Below are 20,481 nucleotides of genomic sequence, written 5' to 3'. Positions count from 1 at the left end.
CACCCACCCAACATACATCTTCCACCCCAGCTGGTGTGAGGGGCAGGATACTGAGTGCACTGGTGGCTCCATCAACTCAGTTTAGCTTTGCTTTCCTGGCTAGGAGCTAGGATGGCTCCCTGGCTGTTTGAATACTTCTGTAGGAAAATAAACCTATTGCACAAAGTTATTAGGTGTGACTCTTTTGGTCACCAATATCATTATTTTTTTGTCACGAGCAATGTTCTACAAAAACAACTTCTGAAGGAGAGAAACAAGCAAAATCTGCAGCAGAAGAATAAAATAACTAATAATTAATGCAAAGGGCAAAAGTCATGGAAGTGCTGGATCAGTGCCAGGTTTCAGTGAGAGGCTGAATGGGAGCCAATAAAGTGAAACTCAACCCTGACAAGCTGAAGGTGTTGGTGGCAGGTGATTTGTCTACCTGAGGAGCTGCTGTTCAATCTGTTCTGGATGAGGTTGCACTTGCCCTAAAGGATCAAGTTCACAGACTGGATGCCCAGGCTAATCTATGTGACACAAAGTGCCTTTCACCAGCTTAGGCTGGTAAACCAGCTGTGACTCCTTCGGGATGGAGATAGTCTGGCCTCAGTTATCCATGGCCTGGCAACCTTCAGATTAGATTATGGGCAATGCTTATATGTGAAGCTGCCATGGAAGACTTCTTAGAAACAGCAGAAATGCTAAACTATTATATTAATTAATAATGATAATAACTACTGGTGTATCATGTCCTCCCAGCCCATTTGCAGGCACAATTCCAAGTGCTGGTGCTTACTTTTAAAACCCTCTGTACCAGTGGTGGGGAATATGTGACCACACTCTTTTTAAAAAGCCATTTCTTGTATTAAATCAGCGGTGGCCAATGTTGTTTCCTAAAATGTTTTAAACTAAAGGTCTAATTGGCCCCAGATAGCATGGCCAGTCTGTTATGATAGGAACTGTAGTTTTATGTATGTATTTATGCATGTATTCAACCATTCCACATAATAAATATCTCTATGTGGTTTACACAAAAACAATAAAAATGCAACCAACATCATTCACAAATAAGTTCAGGGTTCTAAATCAAGAAGGGAGCCTCTATGAGTTAAGAGTGCTTGTGTTATCCTCCCTATCATGCTCTTCCCCTTCAACCAACTTAGTGTAACAGTGGAATAGCCATGATACTTTGGTTACCACACTCCATTCGTACCAATCTCCACTCCTTACTGCCTTAAGTCATAAATGAATATTTCCAACACACTGTCAGCTTTCATTTTTAAGTGATCCATCCAACCAAGCTTCCATCACTTGCCACAAAAGTTTTTCCCAAGTAGCAAATAAGGGTCAAGTTCAATTTGTTAAATTAATCCATAACTTCCAAACATGCCCCCCAATACATGCACAAACTCCCTCCCCCTCCCTTTCCAACAGTTACCATTAAAAAGGTCCAACCAGTTGTGTGAATTTGGTCTACTCTTCCGTTCCATAGTATGGCATGAACACGATTCCTTATTCCTTGAAAGGAATGAAAGATCCTTCCAGTGCAGAAACTATAGCAAGGGTAATTTCTAGCGGTTTGCTGACAAGACAGATGCTTCCCATCAACAATGTCATGTTTGCATTAAACAACAGATATTTTTAACATATTGTGTTACACCATCCATCTCAGTGAACTGCCCATCTTGTAAAATTATTTTAATTATGTTATTTTCTCTCCACTATCTTCACCATCTACAATTATTTATAGTATTATTGTCTTGGTTTCTAGCCCTAGCTATTAACATTGTTGCAGCAGTTCCTAGATGGGGAGGTTTATTTGATTTATTGTTTAATAATAGTCTGAAATGCTTCAATGGAGATTGTTCCTTTCATATACATCCCTCCCTCCGCTTCCCCCCGCCCCCAAATATTCAGGGCACTACTTCTGTCAAGGGAACAAGACTAACTTTTCTAGTCAATGGCAAATCCTTGCCCTGACGCTCTCACTTATTTCTAGGAAAGCACAGTAGTATAACCTCTGGGCTCCCCTGGATTAAATTTCAGCATAATGTTCTCAATAAGAATCAGAAGAGCATCACAAAAGTGCACCAGGAGGGTAAAATGCCAACTATCAAGATGGATGGTTTGTTTTCATTTTTATAGAGATTTTCTAAACTTCAACTTTCACCCTGCACTCTCCCGTTCCTCTCACTCTTTCGTCCTCCCTCCCATAGCCACCTCCAAATGCCCATCTGTCAGTTTCATTTAATAGAAACCTATAATTCCTAGCTAATGGATGCACTCGGATAAGGAAAGATAATCTCCTTGAGCTCGCTTCAGTTGTTTCATCCCCGTTATCATATTAATATTGATTAAATGCAAAGCGCAACATTTAAGTGAGACCGCACAAGTTATTTAAGGCGGACAAAAGCACACAATGCACCCTAATCAACATGAGAAAACAGCCTCCTTCAAAACTAGGCTGGGCATAGCTTGAGGTGGGCATGGAGCAAGCAGCTACTTAACCTAGCCATACACTACTACAGCCATTCAGTCAACCACAACATCCATGCTGTATGCACTGCTTCAACCAGTCATGGGGCTAGAAGAAGACATCAACACACAGAAGGGATTGTAGTTGCTTGGGGTCATTTTGGCCAACTTGACACTATCTACCCTTGATGGCTGAGGTTGACACTTAGTTCAGTTGAAGGTATTCATGCCAACCACAAATATTTTCAGTGGTCTATCTCACATTAGTGTAACCCTTATATATGGAACCAAAAAGGACACCCACATTTTCTAAATCACAGGGGAGCTTTTGATAGGGATTTAACATTTTCTAGTAATTACATTTTGGGATTTTCACATGCATATAAAGTTAATTAGTGAAGTGTAGCAGGCATTTAAAATAAAGAGTGCTTTCATCAACCAGCACAAACACACGAAACAAGGTTTGTTGTTGAACTAAAACCAGTTTTCACAAGCAACATGCTACATGTTTCTGAGAGAGAAAGGCAATTACAGGCTAATTTATCTGACTGAAATTAATACAGTGATATTTCTAAAATGAACGCAACAATTCATACCCAACAAGACTGAGAAAATATATTCAAACAGTTGTGATACAAATATGAAAATTACAACCGTTTGCAAATTAAATCATAACTGAGACCAGGCAGGGGCAAAGGGAGAGTGATTATTAAGTAACATTTGTTGTTGATATATCTGAAGTGTATGACTGCACCAGAACTTGTCACATTTCACTTACAGAAAAGTGGCTGGATCCTGCACAGAAACTGCATTGCGGGAGGGGGAAATCACAAGGAAAGACTATAGGTTGCAAGGTTATGTACACTCCCCAGGTATAACCCCACTGAATACAGTAGAGATTGCTAACAAGTAAATTACAAAGAGGATGGAACAGTTTAAAAGTTCAGGTCCAGATGTTTAAAAACGCATTTTTAAATGAGCACTTCTGAACACTAAATTCAATACCATCAATATGATCCGTAGCCAGAGATTTCCATTTGGGTGATGCCTCCCCTAAGAAGGGATGCTATGTCTTGAGAGTTACACCATGGCTAAGAAGGCTCCCTCGAGATGTCAAGAAGGCTAACCTAACCTTTTGAGATCCATATAAACAAGCAGTTGAACATGGAAAGCACTGAACCAAGGGCCTGTTGTTTACCTAACCCCTGCACTGCAAGAGACATCAATCCCTGCCTTATTAAAGAAATGCATACACCAGCCCGGCATGCCTGCTCAAACAACTCTCTCATATTCACAGTTTCTCAAAGGTCGGAGGAAGTTCTGGAGGGGCCTGTTCCATAAATAAAACCCTTCTGCTTGATGATAACTAAATTGCATTAAGACTGGCTCAGACAGCGCCAATTAGAATCCTTTGGTAGGGATGGACTACAGAACTCTATCCTAGATTGTTCACAGATAGAGCATTCACCTTACCCCATTCCAAGCCACTCTTACCTTTGTAGCAAATGAAAAGCAGCAGAGAATCAGCAACACATACCCAAACTTCACTGATAATGTAAGTGCAACAGAATTATCAAATATGGACACAAACCCACTAAGTGTACAGTCATACGTAAATATTGAATCAGAAAGGATTCCATCTCACTTTCAGAAATCAAGCCCAACAATGATGAAGCCCGAACAAGGAACATCCCATGGCCCTCATTTCTCCCTAAATATACTTATTATTGGAATAAGGATGGGTAGTATATAAATGTAATCAATAAGAAGCACTGGTTGCACCAGAGGGTTGATGTTATACAATCTGCTTTATAGCATGTAGTGTTATCTGCACTAAGTACTCCATAAATGAAATTAAGTTTCCCCCTCCACAAATATTAACTGCCTAATTTTCTGCTAGCAGCAATTGACCAATCATGGAAACATCAGCTGTAAAAAAGCTGCACAAATCTAGGAATAGGAAGAATCTAGGAATAACGAGGATAGTGTGTCGTGTAAGGTTAAAGGGTATATACAGGCAGACAGAAGACAAGCAATAACTATTAGGCACCACTTCGTATCCAGGAACATTTTTTCAAGAGAAGAAAGCATTTCTGTTCAGCACTGAATTCAGATGAGCTTTAGAGGCTTAAATGCTTCTACTCTTTTTTGCTAGTCTTACGCAGGCAACTCAACCATGTTGCATGGTGAAATAAATTCACTGAGCTGTTACCTGCAGAAACCTGCTAAATGGATAAAGCTTCTGAACAAAATTTTTACTTTATTAAGGAGTATGCACCATTATTATACACTTCTTCATGAAGGCTTTTGCTTTAAGATAAAACAGTTTGGCTTGGTGCTAAAGGAGAAAATTATTTATAGCAGCTGTGGACAGTCTATGCTGCCTCTCTACAGACACATGGGGATTTAACTAGTAAAATGTGACTGGCCACTAAGAAAAGGTTTTTTTTGGGGGGGCGAGCCTAGAAGTATGTACGAGAAAGGCATATTGCTGTGAAACTTCATCAGCCAAACATGCAGCAGGGACTTGGAAGAGGGAAAGGCAACACTTGATGAATGGCAGTCAATGATCAAGGACAACTCAAAAGACTCATCTCAAATGACATCTCATCAGTACTGTGATGGGTCAGAAATCTGGAGTCCAAGATCCACTGCCTGTTCAGGTTGCGGATTCAAGAGTGTATGAGAACCAGGAGTCAATATGAATCAAGAGAGGATGGGAAAATTGAGAGAAGGGCAAGGAACCGATTGACAGAGAGAAGGTACACGCTATACATAAGCAAGCCAGACAAAGGCTCCATGCAAGAAGCAAGTGACAGATAGCAGAAGAAGAGCCAGAACAAGAGGTTGAAAAGAGGAAACAATGAGGGAAAGCAGTTTGTGCCAGGGTTATACTGATTGCAGATAAACATCCTGCTCACAGTTTCTGCCTTTCATAGATTAGCACGGGCAACTGGGGTGTGCCAAAACAGAAGCACTCAATTTTACATCTGTTGGTGAAAAGCAAACAGTATAAATCTCAGTTCTGACCCAACTAGAAGTCAAGACAACAGATTACCCTATTGTGACATGCAGTTTCAAAGATTATCTACAGGTCACTTAGAAGGTGGGCAAGGTTTTCTTCTGGTCAGTGCCTCTGTAATCAATATCACCCACCTCCTCCTTGTGGTCATCAATACTTTTATACTGCCAGAGCTTAATCCTCTCAATATAAAGCAGCATAAAGGAAAATGCTACTTCCCTGTCAACCTGCCTCCATCAGCTTCTGTCCATGTCACAGCAGCCAATTTTTACAAAGTGGGAAGGAAGATTTATGCTTGAAGTACACCCTTAAGGGTTTTCTTTTTCTTTTTCTTGTTTATTTTAGAGGGTAAGGAAAGAGAGACTATGAAAGAACAAGCAGAGTGAATCTCCAGTTTTTAAATAAAACTTTGTTGTTGTTGTTTGCCCTTGGGCTTTTGCATTCACCTCTTGGATTAAATCCTCCTGCTCAGCAACATCAGATATGAAAAAAATGCAACCTAGCAAGCCTTGTGGCTAGTGGCTCTTGTTTTCTTTCTAAGAGGTGGGGAGGCATGATGCAAAGAAACCCACCTAAATACCATATGGCCAAAACACCAAGATAATCCTGTTTTAATGCAACATAATCAAAGGAATGCAAACAGCAGGATCTCCCTAAAAAGGAAGCATACTGAGTGATAAAAATGTTCTGTAATGGATTTCTTGCACATATCAACTCATCTCTGGAAAACCAAGCTATCTTGTTTCTATTTGTATCCACTAAAATTCCACAGTCTCACTGACCTCCCAAGCCACCCTATGCAATTAGCAATTGATATAAAAATCTACTTGCCCATTACCATTGATTTGGCAACACTACAATAACACAATTAATTAAAAATCCTAGTAAAGCCTCTTTCATCCGTATCTGTCCAACTTGGACATGCTTCTTCTCCCCTTGTTTTCTCTCTCCTCAACCCCACATCAGTCTAACTACCCAAGTTTTGTGCCAAATAAATATGGCAGGGAAGGAATGGATCATTAAAGGTTGGGCCTTGAGTGACAGTCAGCCCTTGCAACATGTTGTATTTTCTGTTGCTAACCCCTAGGAAAAGACTTCCCATTTTGTCTCAACTTTGCTTTTGGGGGACAAGACTGGGGTGCCTTTTTATATGTGTTAGCTAGTACAGAGGGGACTTGAGTTCTACACGTGGTGTAGTGGTTAAGAGCAGTGGACTTGTAATCTGGTGAACCAGGTTCACGTCCCTGCTCCTCCACATGCAGCTGCTGGGTGACCTTGGGCTAGTCACACTTCTCTGAAGTCTCTCAGCCTCACTCACCTCAAAGAGTGTTTGTTGTGGGGGAGGAAGGGAAAGGAGATTTTTAGCCGCTTTGAGATTCCTTAAGGGGAGTGAAAGGCGACTCTTCTTCTTCTTCTTCTTCTTCTTCTTCTTCTTCTTCTTCTTCTTCTCAAGCCCCTTCTCCTGGGTTTTTAGATGTTAACTTTCTGAGTGGGGGACAGGATGCATATTGACTCTAGTGCGCATGCATGTAAATGCACGCACATGGGCTCGAAATGTCAGCACACAGCCTCCTTTCATCCCCCCATAACTGCCTTTCCAGATAATAAGTGTTTCTGAATGTGTTTGAAATGCATTCTTTCTATAACCTGATCCATACTGAGATTAAACATTCTATTAAGTGTCCTTACTTAAGTTGTTTTTTAAAAAAACACACACTAAAAAACAAAACCCTAAGATGGTCAGTTTTAGAGATGGACAAAAACTTGCTGCATCACTCCAAAATTTATCATGCTGTTCTAGCACTCCTGATGATTGCTCTGAACGATGCAGCACATTTTTATTTATTTATCTGAAAAGTTACAATCCACTCTTCCATTGAAATATAACAAGGCAGCTTACAGCATATAAAATACAATAAAATCAGTCTATAAATATCCATAAAAATAATCAAAAAGATCAGTAGGTATAATGTCTGAATAGTGCCGTTTTCAGAAGACATCTGAAAGAAAGAAGGGCTCATTCCCACTGAAGCTCCACAGGAAAGCAGTTCCACAGTAGTAGGCAGAGGAGACTCTGGCAGCGGCAAATGGGCATATCCTGCAGCAAATGGTGCTCTGAGGATCTTTTCCCATTGAGGATCATGCAGCTGGACCACAAGCCCCAGGATCCCCAGTGAGAAAAAAATAATAATAAATTAGCATTTCACACCAAAGGAGATGGTTGCTGGATACATAGTTTACCACTCTTGGTTTAAATCTCACTCCATCTAGAGTCAGTTTATTAACATACTGTCTTTCAGAAGTCAGAGGAGGACAGGCCACTGTTGACTAAATGAATGCAACATGTAAGTCTTTTGCAAACTAGGTATCCTTTCTAAGAAGTCTTGGGGAAAGTTGGGTGCATATTCCGTTTCAATGCTGTTTTTAAAACTGGATATAGTTTTAGCTGTAGTTCACAATAAGGGCAAAGAAAAGCTGACTCAGCACTATATACAGATACACACTATACTTCCTAAAATGTCAACAGAGTTTAAGTTAGCTGAATTTCCAGTGATAAATCTCTAGGATTTGTCAATGCTTGTTGCTTTGTACCGAAATCTGCAAACTGTATTTTAGGATTTTATAAGCATTAAGATTAAGGTCCCCCCCCCCCCCCGGAAACATAACTCTACCTCAAGACTATACAAATGAGAAATGTTAATTTGCACTTCAGATCAATATTTTGCAAAGAAACAATGCCATTTTATTGCCACCGAGAGTAATCACAACGTTTTTTTCTGGATTATAAAAAGACAAGAAGAAAGCATTCTAACATTTTCAAGACAGAGTGAAACAACAACGATAATGGAAGCAGAACGAAGTAATGGAAAATAATAGAAAATGTACCATGAAGAATAGTCATGTTTACAAGCAAGTTTGTCACAAGAGCAGCTAAAGGTCCATGTAGTCCAGCACTTTGTTCTTACAGTGACTAACCAGATGCCTATGGAAAGCCTAAAAGGAGCGCAGTGCCAGAGCACTCTTCACACCTGCCATTCCCAGTAACTTGCATACTGCCTCTGAAACACAGCTGTCATGGATGGTAACTATTGATATCCTTATCTTCCATTAATTTGCCCAATCCTTTTTAAAAGACATCCAAGTTGATGACTTTTGTGGGAGGAAATTGCATAGTTTAACTATGCTCTCTATGTGAAGTAGTACTCTATTTCGTTTGTTCTGAAACTTCCAACATTCTGCTTCATTGGATGTTCCCAAGTTCTAGTATTATTAGAGAAAAGCTTATCTCCATCCATTTTCACCACACCCTGCATGAATTTATACCCCTTTATCGTATCACCTCTTGGTCACTTTTTCTCTAAATTAAAAAGCCTCAGATACTGTAACCTTTTGTCACAGAGTAGCTGCTCCATCCCCTTGATCATTTTGTTTGCCCTTTTCTGAAACCTTTTCAGCTACAATATCCTTTCTGGAGGTGAGACGACCAGAACTGTACACAGTATTTCAAGCGTGGTCACACCATAGATTTGTATAATGGAAACAGCTAATATTTCCACTTGGCTATGGTTATGAATATGCTGGCTATAAATGGCTTCTTTTGGAAAACTGGAAAATGCTGCTGCTTTTAAACAACACATATGTATCACAATCTTTTGCTATTCAATTCAGAAAGCATGGAAATAAAAATTGTTGGGGAAAGTGCCATACAGCAACAGGAAGTACAAATCTTTTCCTAGCAGCAACCTGATTAGGTCCAAGTCAGGAGAATGGGAAGCAGCCTGAAAGTCTGAGAATTACCTGCTGTATTCAAACCAAACACACACTGCAAAAATCAACTTCATATAAATGCAACGCAATACTATCAAAATGTATCAAAGCAAACCAGAATGCATTTATTCTGTAGCAAATGCTAATAGTCATTGATATAGTAACAGAAACAAAATGGAATTGACCCTGGCCGTCAACACTTCGTGACAATTTGTGTTTACTGGTAGAGAGCTTCTACCCATTCTACTCTGTTCACGTACACAAGAAGGAGCAGTGTAAGAAGGAACAATAATGTGGGTATTAACCCCATACCCCAGCTGGGTAGATGTGGGATGTTGGAACAAAACTTGTCATTGATTCTGCTTACACGAGTCCTTTATGCACACACCTTACCAGAGCAGCAAGGGGAAAAGCTGTCAGGAGATGCACACACTCCAGGCACAAGGTCAAATCTTGATCTAATAAGCATCTGCTATGAAACAATGTGTTGCTCTTTTTTACACTTACTCTTCTTCTAAAGGTGCAATGTTATGCACATGTACTTGGGAGTAAGGCTGCAGTCCTAACCCCACTCACCTGGAAGTAAGCTCTACTGAATTCAACAGAACTTACATCTGAGCAGACTTTGTTAGACTTTGTAAGTCAGTAACTTACTTCCAGTTAAATGTGGATAGGATTGGGCTGTGTCATACTTTCTTGGGGAATCCTATACAAGGCATCAACATCTCTTGTGTACATAATCATGCTTAATTATCATTCTGTACAATTTATCATGACATACTTTCTCACATACAGAAAGTTTTTCTTTTTTCTTTCAATAGCAAATCAATTACCTTTAGCCCCTTTAATACATTTTCTTGTGCTTTTCCAAGTTCCTTCACATTTTGGAAACATCTACGAGGAGATTCGATCTTAAGAGGAGAGAAGGATCAAAAGACAGGAGGTGCCATAGGGAAGAAGCAGGGTACCAAAGACTCTCCTTTGCAACCCACAAATCTGCATGGTTTCCCTATTGATTTTAAGCTCCCATCAAAAGCTGCCACCAACACAGCTATTATTTTTAATCTAGAGGGTGGGACCTTGCTTTTACCTTCTAAAGGCAAGTTAAGGTCCCTCCAAAAATCCTTTTCATTGCACATTTATATCCTTTTCATTGCACATTTGTGCTTCTGATGGTATCAAGGCAATTACATGCAATCCCACTTGCAAAAGTTAGGGGATGGACATGCTCCTTTGTTTCTAATTGATTCATGTTCCATAGCTTCCTGCTGAAATCCTGCACTTTTTCATACCACAAATGTTCCAGGTGGGTTGTCCTACTTTTGTTGAGCTGTAGTGCAAGAGTGCTCCTCTGGAAAGCAATAATGTGCTAACATGGGCAAGCACCAGAGAAGAACTAATAAAGCAGAATGACTTGTGGACATCCAGAATAAATCCACCACTAATGCACGATTGTTGTGTCAATGACATGAAGTAGAACACGCCTGCAAAAACACATCAGTCCCCTAAGAGTCTTAAAGTATAAGCCTATACATGTATACTCAAAGTAAACCCCACTGAGTTCAGTGGTACTAACTTCCAGGTAAATGTGTACATAAAGTCAAAGCAAGTGCAGCTCTACTATTATCTGTTATTTAACAAGTGATTCCCCAACACAGTAAAATTGGCTACCAAATAGAATATGTATTCTCTTTGTGCAATCAATTCACTTGTACCAAATGTACTGCAACAGTTTCTTTCGTTTCTTGAGCCTTTCTTTTCTACAACAATTTCAACTGGATTCAAAAATTGGGTGCTTTTCTTTTTTCTTTGTTTTTCTCCTCCTTTAAAGAAACTATTATGTCTTTCAGCTTGAAGTCATCCCTCAACCATTTAAACTTCTCATTTGTTCTCATGAGGAGTGGGAGAGTTTCATATGCATGCTGTTTAAGGAATCTTCAAAAAATTAATTACATTGTTTCTTTAAAAAGTTATATGAGTAAGCCTCTATGAAAGGAACTTTTATGAAAGAGAACAAGAGGTAGAATAATATGTATGGGGAGAGGAACAGAAGAGGGGAATTCAACCAGCTAAACTTAAAAAAAAAAACTCTTTTAAAAAACCACAAACAGGATACAGACATATTAAAAAAGCAACACTGACCTAACAATGGAATGTGAACTATATTTGACTTAAGCAACGTCATATCTACTACCCTTCTCCACAATGAAATGTTGGTAGCTCTTAAAGAAACAGAAACATCTAGCAATTTTCTAGTCATGCTTTTATTTTCTCCAGAGTGTGCAGTTTTGGTTCTGTAAGACAGCCTTGTTTAAGTCACTACCCCTGCATTTATGGGTGGCAAAGACTGAAGTCTGTTTCAGACTAGATGGTGAGTGGAGAGACTCCTTGCTACAATATTCTGTTATAACTTGCCAAATTCTATCATGATCCATACCAGAAAATATTCAGTGAATGAGAAAAGGAACAAGCAATTCTGTAAATCTTGATTTGATTTGTTGTGCAGCACTGGACATTGTTACCAAAATGAGATCTTGGCACCTGTGAGAAGGAATCGTGTCTTTAGCTTTGTTCAGAACGAAGTCCTAAAATACTATAATATTCTACAGACTCCAGAAGCTTGGTGCATGTGGAGGTAATCACAGCTTGTGCTGCTTGGTCCCCACATGGTGGCAAGAATTCATTTGGGATGAGAACTTGCCAGCTCCCATATGCCACAGGCTTTCTGACATCAAATAAAACATAAATCTTTATTTTATTTGAAAATTAGTAACGATAGCCAAGAACCTACTAAACAGGTCAACAGCTGCCAATATAATCCAAGCCCATGTGCACCAAACTATGCTGAGGTTTCTTGTATAAGTTAGGGTGCTTTGAGACAGAGGGCTGTATTCAACTAAGGCTGTTTATACACGATACGTTTAAATAACAAATAAAGCGCGCGCACCTCAACAATTCTGGGAACTGTAGTTTGTTAAGAGTGCTGGGAACCATAGGTCTGTGAGGGGTGAACTACAGTTCCTAGGATTCTTTTGGCTGGGTGGGGGTGCAATCTGAATTCAACTCAGAGTACAGCTACTGAAATAAACAGACCTAAATTACTTACATCTATGAATGTCAGCGGTTCTACTTTTAGTAGGACCAACACTGGATACAACCCAGAGAGTTTACAGTCGAAACCCACAAGCTACATGGAAACTGTGTAGTGCCGGTAATTGGGATTCTTCCCCTGCCCAGACAAACACAAACAGCCCACTTGCAGATAAGTCTAAACCTATGTTTGGTGCCACATGCATAAACAGAAAAGCACGCTGTGAGCCTCGGACTCACATGCTCGCCTTTCCTCTTCTCACAAGGCCAGGATGATGACTTTGGCAGAGTTTAGTTTCACTTTCTATGAAACCTGGCTTGCCACTGCATGGTTAGTTAAACAAGCCAGCTTTATACACCATGGTTTCATAGCTTATTTAAAAACTTCACTCTCCTGACTGCATGGAAGGAGAAGAGGGCAGCTCATCAGAAAAAGCGGAGAACAGCTGACTTCTTTTTCCAAGCAAAATATTTTTGGATTAATATTAATGTTCTCTTGTAGTTATCATTTTTGTACAGTTGAAAAAAGAAAAGAAAAAGTGTATCCTTCGGAAATATATAGTAAGCAGAATGGCTATGGATGGAGTGTCAGGAACAGACTTTGGCTCAAATGTCAACACAGCCATGGGACATGTCACTCTGAATCAGTTCTGCCGCCATGCTGTCAGCTGACCGGGGAGGGGGGACTGCTCATGAGTAGTGTAACTTGACACTGTGATCTCACAACATTTTGCGGCTCCCTTTCTATGAAAACAAAAACTTGGAACTTGCTGATTTTGTTTTCATAGAAAGAAAGTTATTGACCTTGCATGAGTTCATGGATCCTACAGTACACTGCTCATGCAAGTAGACTATTTGTGTAAGCAAACAGCTTTATCCTCAAGTCAGCTAACAACGTACTGTTGGTTAGAATTAATTCTCAGACTCGGCTCCCCACCCCCCAAAATGAGGAAACCATTCTGATATATGAAAGAGATTAGGCAGGGGAACAGATTGCCATGTGTACCACAGCTGGGCACTGCAAACTTTGTCCTGTGAATGAGATGCTTCGTCGCTAATCAACTTTTTTTTTTCTTCCCCTCAATTTTTGACAAATATTCCCTACACAACTACGCTGAAGTTGTTCCCAAGAGTGGGACACCCACCAGAACACCACAAGATGTGGCACAGGATACAGTGGGTGGGTATCGGTGAAAATCAGGGCCCTGCTTTATGCAAGCAGAAGTACTTTCTGCTTGGTTCCAGAGCCTCTGAAACCAGGTTATTATCTGCTGACTCCTCAAAGTCTTATGCTCAAAGACCAGCCTGAAACACACCCCTTTGAATCCAATAGAAATAAATATTGAAGAGCCACATTAGAAGCATTCACAAATATTTTGCATGGGTTTGCAAACTTATTTGTCACACCCATTTCTTAGATCTTTGGATTAAGAATGCGAAAGAAGGTTGTACATCACATTTCATAATCAGTATCTTAAAGACATAAAAAGGTAAAGGTAAAGGACCCCTGACAGTTATATACTGTAATTATTCAGAATAATTAAAACACTGTGGTCCACAAACAAGAAACAAGCTAAAATTAACATTAGTCATGGGGGGAAACCTGTTTTTCTCCAAGAAAATCAAATTAAGCACAGTTTAGAACAAATTTTAAAATTGTTTCATCAGTAGAAATCACATTGCATTGTAGTTAAAGTTTATGATATATATAAACTGCAGTTATGTAATTCACTCTGGTTGACTCTCATTTTGTTTTGTTTAATTTCATATCAGTTCAAAACTATTACCAATTTGAAAAATGTATTTCAGTAATTTTTATTAGAATATTAATAATGCATTTGTTCTCATTTCCCAGTATAGTTCTCCAAATTTTCCTAATAAATACTTTGAAAAACAGTAGAAACTGGCAAGAAAAAAACTGGGTCCCTGCTCCAAACTTAACTAGCTAATAAAGGATGATTTGAGCTTATCAGGCTGAGAACCATCTCCTTTCTAAACTTCCCAGGGAAAGGCTGAACTCGAATATCCTTCTTCCAAATTCCTTTCAGTTTTGCATATTAATTTAAAAAAATCTATATGATATGAATCTAAAAGACTTGTCCCCCAATGGGTACGGGTGCTGATTTTCCTCAAAGGGTTGTATGCATCTCACGGGTCTGTTTTGCGTGGCATGCTAAGGCAAACCTGCAGGCTCCTAGAGATGAATGCACAGCCACTTTGCTCTTCCTTGGTCCTTTTTGCCATATTGAACTAGGCCAGTGTTTGGTCCTGGACTCATGGCTAAGATCTCTCCTCACTAACTACTAGCTGTAACCAAGGTTATTCAACTGCCAAATGGCAGTGAAGGACCAGCATATTGACTAACACTTATGGAGTACTGCATGTAAAAAGTAGGAAGGGTGAGCATATCTGATCTTTAATATGGTGGGGAGGGATCATGTTTTGAGGCCAGGGAGTTGCCTAGAATATGGTACTGAAAGAGCCAGAAGGGAACTCTGTTCAAAACTCGTGGTACTTTGCTGCATTGAGAGGAATGTGCACATTTTGTGACTATCCAAACAGCAATTTAGTCTTCCATGGTAAACCCTGAGGAGTGACTGCATGCTGCCTTTTATTTTGAACTTGCTTACTTTTTCATGCTCTTTTTTCTGTTTGAACCTACAATAAATATTTACTCTGCTCATTATATAAATAGTGCAGGCTGGTGGGGGGCGGGGGAGGTATCTACAAGCTCAATATGATATCCAAGTGCCTTAGTGTAACATTACTAGCACTGGAAATTAGTCTTAAACAGAAGGGTTATTTGGAAAGGTTAGGAAAACCTTGTACTACAAAAGTAATATCTTCTGCTCTTGGCAAATCCTCTTGAAAAAGCTTTCCTGAGTGCTCTTCACCTGGGTTAGCAAGTGGTAGTGAAGTACCTTAAGTGACCTTTCTGTGGTAAAGAAGAAAAAAGGCTTCTGATTTCTGTTTGTACTACTTGTCATAACCCATGACAAGCTGCTATGTATGCCAGAAGGTCCTTTCACGGCAAGACTAGCAACTATCTTGTTTTCATGTTTCTAAAATGTTATATGTTTCCAATTAATAACAATAACAATCAAAGCTAAACTACAGGCAAACCAGAAATATTTTAAGTGTGAAGAAAAAACATTTGGGTAAAATAAAATAAAACACCTCCATCAAATGTCAGCTTTTAAAAATTGTTCCCAGTTGGTCAGGGTCACATAGTAAGTGCATTGATGCCACAGCATCACACAGCTAAGTCAGATTTGGCTATCTGAGACCAATTTTGAGCACCGACCATCCTTTCGCATCTCATTGCTAACACTTTGAATGGGTATCTGGTGGGAAGAGCATGGGCTGCTGCGGTGCAAAGACCTTTAGCCCCTTTTCACAGAAAGGGGACATTTTTCACATGACTGTATTCAGATGAAGTGTCTTTCTTTTGGCTCAGTCCTAATGACAGTCTCCCACAATGAGCCAATTTCACAATACCTCCCACTTGTGTGCTATTAATCTCTCTGAATGCATATAATAATGGGCTCCCCAAGATTTTTGAGGATATTAGAAAAACTTTTAATAATGTGTGCATGCAGCAAGATAAACACTTACCTGGAATGCGGATTTTAAACTTTCCACTCTGTCCAAAGCCACCTTCTATTAAACCTTCCTCTCCTGTAGACAGCTTGACCTTCAGCCCCACAAAAATTTGGATGTTGGTCTCTTTTTTAAACAGTGAACGACCAATCACACTGTAATCATCACAGAGCTACAAAAAACACACAAACACAAAATCTAAGTTCTTGGTTTTAAAAAAAGATTTTAAAAGATACTGCATTGCCAACCCCCTGCAATGTAGGAATCACAGCTAAAGAATCTCTGACAGATGGCCATCCAACCTCTGCTTAAAAACCTTCAATGAAGGAGAGTCCACCACCTTCCAATGTAGTCTGTTCCACTGCCAAACAGCTCTTACCATCAGAAAGTTCTTCAGCGTGTTTTGTCAGAATCTCCTTTTTTGTTATTTGAATCCATTGTTCAGGTCCTCCCCTCTGGAGCAGCAGAAAACAAGCTTGCTCCATCCTTCATGTGACAACCCTTCAGATATTTGAAGATGGCTCTATATCACCCTCTCGGTCTTCTCTTCTCCAGGCTAAACATATCCAACTCCCCCAACTGTCACTCATAAGGCTTGATTTCCAGATCCTTTATCATCTTGGCTGCCCTCCTCTGCACATGTTCCCGCTTGTCAAAGTCCTTCTTAAACTGTGGTGCCCAGTGCTTTTTTTTTCTCTAAAAAAATGTTTAGGGGTACTCTCATTTTGACTTCAAAAATCACCATTTTATAGTTCAAATCAAGAAAAATAAATACAGTAAATTGACAAAAGTACGAAGATTCCCAAAATGTTTAGGGTATGCGTACCCCTGCATATCCCCAGGGAAAAAAGCACTGGTGGTGCCCATAACTGGAGAAAGAACTGCAAGGTGAGGTTGAACCAAGGCAGAATAGGGTGATACTAGAATTGCATACACACCCCTGGCTGCATCACACTGTTGGCTCACGTTAAGTTTGTGGTCCTTCCTTAAATCCTTCTCACAAGTACTACAGTCAAGCCATGTGTCCCGTCCCCCATTCCCCCACAATATTTGTGCATCTGATTTGTGTATATTTGTGTTAAGCAGTCATTTCCTTGGCTCCAGGTTTCTAATATGTTATTTACCACGTTAGAGCTGCTTCTAAATGCACCCAATGCACCAGTTCCCAGGCTCCTGGCATTACTTCTACTGACATGTCTACCACCTTTCAACTCCTTACCACCTTCATTTCAGCAGATTCTTTTGCCTGTTCATATAAGGAAACATGCTTCCAATATGACAATACAGTGGTACCTTGGTTTAAGAACAGCTTAGTTTATGAACAACTTGGATTAAGAACGCTGCAAATCTGGAAGTAGGTGTTTTGGTTTGTGAACTTGAGTCCCACGCCTTGGTTTAAGAACGCTTTGGTTTAAGAATGGACTTCCGAAACGGATTAAGTTCGCAATCCAAGGTCCACTGTATAACTTTTAAAAATTCATCTTTGCAAGGAGTATGTAATCATGTCAGTTTGTTAAACTCAGACTCTTAAAGTAGCTGTATTTAATTTTAATTTAAAGATTATTAAACCAGTGGAAGTCACCATTCCAACTTTGGATTCATAATTAAGCAATCAGGTACAAGAGGCAGCAAGCTTGTTGCACAGCGAAAGATAAACGATGCTCCCTGGGGCACTGGCAAAGCAAAGGTGCAACGAAGTGAGCCTAATCCCCAAGGTGTGAATATCTTTGGATGATACTAACCCCTGAAGTCACTGTGCCTCAGTGTCATAACTAGAGTCTTGACATGAAAGGAAATAAGAAAATGCTGCTTTATTGAATGGCAAGCTACCATGATTTCTCTTCAAGTCAATATTGTAATTCTGTGTCGCACAGATCCCACAAAGTAAGAAATACAGAGCAATACAGACAGACCTTTTTAGGTGGACCAAGAGTAATATTTTAAATTCAGGAGACACAAGATTTTCAGCTGCACAGAATTCTTCTCACAACTAATCTGGATGGTAAAAATTGTGTATTCAGAATATTGCCATAGTCAAAAAGCAAATGCAATATGGTTTGTGGAAAGTATAGGAGTTGAACCTGAGAAGCTTTTTCAGTAGTGGCTGGTTTTGAAAGCTTATTATTTATTTTATTTAGGGTCCAAACCATCTGGCCTTAGGCATACATTGCTGTCCAGTGAGCACTGCTCTCCAGGCATGAGGGGGTTACTCAAGGAGAGGGAAAGGAAGGAGGTGAAGATGCAAAGGACAACTGGATTGTGCCATTACTTATTTCCCCCCATTTATATCTTACCTTTTGAGCATCAGTCCTAAAAGCAACTAACAACATTTAAAAATAGTAATATATACTGTATATAAAATCAGTATACAACATGAGGCTACATGAAAACAGGCAGCTAAAAACAGCCGGCAAAATGGGATTGGGGTAGGGGAATTAAGTTATAACGTAAGTAAAATGAAGTAAAATGAAATTTCCCATTTCCAGAAGTAGAGCACTAGAAAACATCTTGACCAGAGTATGGTCTAAATAAATGCATAGGTAAAGGTAAAGGGACCCCTGACCATTAGGTCCAGTGATGGCCGACTCTGGGGTTGCAGCGCTCATCTCACTTTATTGGCCGAGGGAGCCGGCGTACAGCTTCCGGGTCATGTGGCCAGCATGACTAAGCAGCTTCTGGCAAACCAGAGCAGCGCACGGAAACGCCGTTTACCTTCCCACCAGAGCAGTACCTATTTATCTACTTGCACTGTGACGTGCTTTCGAACTGCTAGGTTGGCAGGAGCAGGGACTGAGCAACAGAAGCTCACCCCGTCGCGGGGATTCGAACCGCCAACCTTCTGATCGGCAAGTCCTAGGCTCTGTGGTTTAACCCACAGCGCCACCCGCATCCCTAATAAATGCATAAGCATGGACCAAAACTCAGTTTGCTCACCTGTACAGCTAGTAAGATGATAAACATTGCTCATTCTTAATTTTGTCTTACAAATCACACCTAATCTAAAATTAATATTGACCTGTATCAATTTAATGCAATATTATGTTTGCTTAAGGAAATACAGAAAATTATTTCTTTGTTTGGAAAGCTTCAGTATATGGCCACCAATTGTTTACTGGCATGTAGCAGGACAGGAACTTGAACTTTCAAAAAATAGCATTTTTTCCGAATGTGAACAACTGTTGTGTTGAAACTGTCTTTATTTTTATGCTGCCCTCTCCTTCTTACAAAATGTTTTAGAAAAGCCTATTATTTGCTTCCACTGAAATCCAACTCTTTATTACTGCACCAGCAATTTAGCGCCAATCACTGGATAGAGCCATAATCTTCTCTGAGTTCTCAGAACATCTACTATGGCAATCACTTTGCCCATTAGCTGAGCAGCCTTTTGGGCTTTGGGACTCTCCTCAGACTCTCCTCCAGTTTCTTTCTGGTTATAAAATGTGAAGTTTAAAAACCTAGAGCTGCAAAGACAACAACGGATACATACTCTTCTTTTGAGGCAGCAGACAGGGGCCTCGCCGTGAAGGCAGACTAATTTTATTAACTTCAGGGAAACTTCAAAAAGCTTAAGGGCTTTAATGCCAGACAGAGACGACCCCAAAAGTCAGTTTAAGTGCTGCATAAACAAAGGATTAGGTCAAGAAAAAGCTGAAGGCTCCTTGCATTTCTTGTTTATATTGCCATATGACCTAGTGGGAGTGGAAGAGGGTTGCCTTTCTGACTTTAATCCTCCATGGTGTACAGTGGCGCTTCAGTTCACTGACCTACATTACAATAATATTTTTTTAATTTATGGGCAGAGGTGCAGCATCAAACTCACTTAAGGAGTTAAAAAAAAAGAAAAGGGAAAGGGAAAAAAGAACAAATGTTTCTGACTAGTAAATTCTCCCTCTCTTGCTTAGGTTAGATCAGCAGCTTAGAAAGGGATTTCAAGTTCAAAGGGAATGTTTCTGTTGCTCTTGTTTTATGGCTTAGACCAGAGGACACAATAGCATTGATTTTTATGAAATATTCCCTCCCCCTTGGCTTTTGTGTTTGCAGAAAGAAAAAAAACAAATAGTACTGTATTAACATAGGTGAAGAGTCAGTCCCTCTCCCTCTCCCTTACACACACAAACTTTAATACAGAGTACACAGTTTTAAAATCCTTTGATTTAAATATTATTTGCATTGCGGTATTATGTTTGCAATGCTGTAGCTACGTTTTGCGTGATGACATCCAGCACAAACTCGTGGTTTAATTCTATCGACGGGGTGGGGGTGGGGGAGAGAATACTTAAACAGAACCTCCTCCTCCTCAGAGACACCAGAAAGTCTATTCTAATTTTAGAATAATGCAAATTACAGTCAGATTCAGTCTCTGAAATGCATTATTGCTCATATTTGGAAATTAACAGGCACCAGTTTTCCAGGAACATAGGGAGCAGACATAAAACAATAGGTGGGGAAAGAGAACTGGAATAAGGAATGAAGCGGGGGAAAGAAAAGTTGGGGATAAAAAGATCCTCTAGAAATAATCTAAATAACGAACTGTTCCATAGAGC

At 39.8% G+C, this 20,481-nt stretch overlaps 1 protein-coding gene and 1 long non-coding RNA gene across 4 annotated transcripts in view; one reads left to right on the top strand and one right to left on the bottom strand.

Moving 5' to 3' along the window:
- LOC310757703 overlaps positions 1 to 20,481 on the top strand; it is a 421,645-nt gene that overhangs the window by 206,704 nt on the left and 194,460 nt on the right. The gene's annotated exons all lie outside the window — the stretch shown is intronic.
- The window catches only part of EEFSEC (eukaryotic elongation factor, selenocysteine-tRNA specific), a 263,572-nt gene that overhangs the window by 129,870 nt on the left and 113,221 nt on the right, over positions 1 to 20,481 (bottom strand). For 2 of the 3 annotated variants that reach the window (XM_083603068.1, XM_083603069.1), the window contains exon 7: positions 15,953 to 16,109. In XM_083603068.1, the coding sequence (XP_083459194.1) occupies positions 15,953 to 16,109 (157 nt within the window). Of the gene's footprint in view, positions 1 to 12,585; positions 12,662 to 15,952; positions 16,110 to 20,481 lie in introns of those variants that run through there. The other variant, XM_083603070.1, reaches the window with a different exon arrangement.

Source organism: Podarcis filfolensis (assembly GCF_964270895.1).
Source record: "Podarcis filfolensis genome assembly, chromosome: 2".
Lineage (NCBI taxonomy): Eukaryota > Metazoa > Chordata > Lepidosauria > Squamata > Lacertidae > Podarcis > Podarcis filfolensis.
The sequence above is the reverse complement of the archived record's forward strand: the minus strand, read 5'-3'. Positions and strand labels throughout refer to the sequence as shown.